At 43.5% G+C, this 3,178-nt stretch overlaps 1 protein-coding gene across 1 annotated transcript in view; it reads left to right on the forward strand.

The window, feature by feature from the left end:
• LOC118418371 (phosphorylase b kinase regulatory subunit beta-like) overlaps nucleotides 1-3,178 on the forward strand; it is a gene marked incomplete in the record, with an annotated part of 49,066 nt that overhangs the window by 28,021 nt on the left and 17,867 nt on the right. The window contains 3 exon segments of the mRNA XM_035824246.1: nucleotides 471-561; nucleotides 1,476-1,678; nucleotides 3,109-3,159. Coding sequence (XP_035680139.1) covers nucleotides 471-561; nucleotides 1,476-1,678; nucleotides 3,109-3,159 — 345 coding nt within the window.

Below are 3,178 nucleotides of genomic sequence, written 5' to 3' on the forward strand. Positions count from 1 at the left end.
TGTGCCTAACGCCCACTTGACTTGTTGGAGTAGTTGATGTTTGTTGTTTGTACCTGTCAGGTCGGTGGTGCGCCTAACGCCCCACTTGACTTGTTGGAGTAGTTGATGTTTGTTGTTTGTGCCTGTCAGGTCGGTGGTGCGCCTAACGCCCCACTTGACTTGTTGGAGTAGTTGATGTTTGTTGTTTGTACCTGTCAGGTCGGTGGTGCGCCTAACGCCCCACTTGACTTGTTGGAGTAGTTGATGTTGTTTGTACCTGTCAGGTCGGTGGTGCGCCTAACGCCCCACTTGACTTGTTGGAGTAGTTGATGTTTGTTGTTTGTACCTGTCAGGTCGGTGGTGCGCCTAACGCCCCACTTGACTTGTTGGAGTAGTTGATGTTTGTTGTTTGTACCTGTCAGGTCGGTGGTGCGCCTAACGCCCCACTTGACTTGTTGGAGTAGTTGATATTTGGTGTTTGTACCTGTCAGGTCGGTGGTGCGCCTGACGGCCAGTCTGTGTGGGAAGCTGGTGGACAGCCTGGCACCGTCCATCACTAGTGTCCTGGTGCGGGGCAAACAGGTGAGTCATGGTGTCCTCATGTAACTATATACATATAGAATACAACACGGTGTATTCCGTATCACCCGAGGTGCCAGCCCGACCGCGGGTAATACTTAATGGCTCCCTCAAATGGGTTGGTCAGGTTTGTATATGTCATGTAATAGGTTGGTGTCTAGCACACAATTTATGATTGTTGATTTAACATTGTTAAATTGTGCTAGACATCATCTCAACAAAGCCAGAACTGTTCATACTTACAATGTACAAGAATGCAACTTACTATACTTACAATTGTTTTCAAAAGTGGTATTATGTATAACAGAATCAACAGATAATTCAAATCCACCATATGGACATGCAGAGTGATGTCAAACCTCACATTAAAAGGCAAATGCAATTTTTTGCTCCATGTAGCCCTCTAAGCCTGTTAAGGTGTAAAATTTGTTGCCACATGGCATGTGTTGAAGGGCAAAGACCTCCAATGGCCGCCAGGCACCTAATGCATGCATAAGATGCATAAGAAAAAAGTTTAGTTGGTGAAAATCTCACATTGGCAGGCAAGTCTTACTTCTAAAGAGTGCAGCTGGCGATTTTGAAAACATTTGGTTCGGCGCAATGCACCTCCACAAACAGAATAAGAAACTCTGGTGACCTTTGACCTCCCTGATAACACCCAAACTATACTTACTCTAGACTGTCTACAACACTCCAAACATGGTAGAAAGCCCATTTTTCTCACATGATAAAATAGCCAGAGTCCCTACCTAATTTCCAGCTCCAAAATGCCAACATTTCCATACAAAAAGGCTTCTTACACTTACATTTGTACTTTTGCAAGCCATCTTCAATGGCATCAAAATTCTAATTCTGCACATGTCTGTAATGGTGACCTTTCACCTGAACACATCTTCTACGTCCTACCTTTGGTACAGGTGACGTTAGGTGTGTTTGGTCATGAGGAGGAGGTGATCTCCAACCCCCTGTCCCCAGGGGAGATAAAGAATATCGTGTACAGTAAGTGTATGCCTCACGACGAGCGGGAGGCTGTTCTACAACAGGAGATGATTATCTACATCGGCAACATCATCTCAACAACTCCAGAACTGTTCGACGGGATTCTGAAAATAAGGGTCGGGTAAGTCAAATTACTTCAAATTAAAGTTCTAGCAAGAGGAGAATATAGCACTTCCATGCTACAGAGTCATGGTATATTGCACCAGGCATTCTGATAGTGGATGCAAACAGGCAGCAAACACAATCATTGCCATGACAACATAGACTAAACAGGAGACAGTTACTGTGGTGATGTTATATTTGCCCCCAGCATTACCCAGATTTATTCATTATCTATGGAAAGTTCTTTGAAAACAGACAGTAATTTCCAACACACAAATGTTAGGTACTTATTAGTAGTAACTTTTAGACTGTCAGTCTTTGTCATGGAATGAACAGGTGACTTGGTGACATCAAGGCTTGTGCAAGGAACCTTACATTAGAGAGACGGAAAGACCAGGACACATCTCTAGTAGCATGGCTTTGACTTTTTTCAAAACTTCTTCTTTTGTTTGAGGCTACCAACTTCAACATGCTGAAGATTCTATAGCCTTTATACCAACTGTAAGTTTTTGATCCACTCAGACCAGGAAGGTCTCCTACTCTTTTCGATAAGTGTGGCAGGTTCTTTTACATGCTTGAGGTGTGGCTGTCCCCAAATACGGGACCTCCATTTAACATCCTATCCGAGGGACGACCCTAGCAGAAGCTAGGTACATCTTTTTACACCTGAGTGAGGTGAGGAAAGTCGTGTAAAGTGCCTTTCCCAAGGGGACAAGTTCGGTGGCATGGCGGGGTTCAAACTTGGGAGCTCTTGGGCCTGAACCCAACGCGCTGTCGATTGTGCCACACAATCTCACAGATTGCAAACATTTATGCAGTGCAGGTGGGTCACAGGCAGCAGTTGCTGATGTTGTAACCAACACATAAATACATTAGACACACAAGTAACATGAATACAATGAATGAGGAGCTGATTAGAAACGCTATACAATCATAAGATACAGTCTGAGATATCAAATATGATATCAGATGTCTATAAAGCAGTCCAATTCAACAGTCTCTGCTTGAATACGCTAAGGCTGTGAGGTATGTTTTACAGACTGACTGGGCAGTTGTGTCCAGAAGCATACACAATAAAACTGGACTTGAATGTGGACCATGTTTCATGGGAATAGTCTGGGAGGTTTCACAACACATACATGTAGAGTCACCTGGACACTCCGTATCACTGAACAAAGAATCTAGGACACGGAATTAGACTTTTTTGCAAGAGGAATAAAAGAAGCCATTATGTATTGTATATCAGGGCTTTACAACCATCCCTCAACAGAGACGGGGGGTGCCATAGACTTTCTGCAACATATGATCCACTCACACGTCTAATGTCACACGTTCTATCTGCATAACATGACGTTACAGAAGCCATGGAAAAGAAGAGTTGGACATTTTCCAATTAAAAAGTTGGAAATTACATCCAGACGATTTAAATTTCTTATTTCTGTCCTTCAGCTGGTTCATCCAGGCAATGAAGAATGAACTGAAGGCTTCCAGTGCAGCAAATCGCTTTCTTATTATGCAC

This window comes from Branchiostoma floridae, chromosome 6 (assembly GCF_000003815.2).
Source record: "Branchiostoma floridae strain S238N-H82 chromosome 6, Bfl_VNyyK, whole genome shotgun sequence".
Classification (NCBI taxonomy): Eukaryota; Metazoa; Chordata; class Leptocardii; order Amphioxiformes; family Branchiostomatidae; genus Branchiostoma; species Branchiostoma floridae.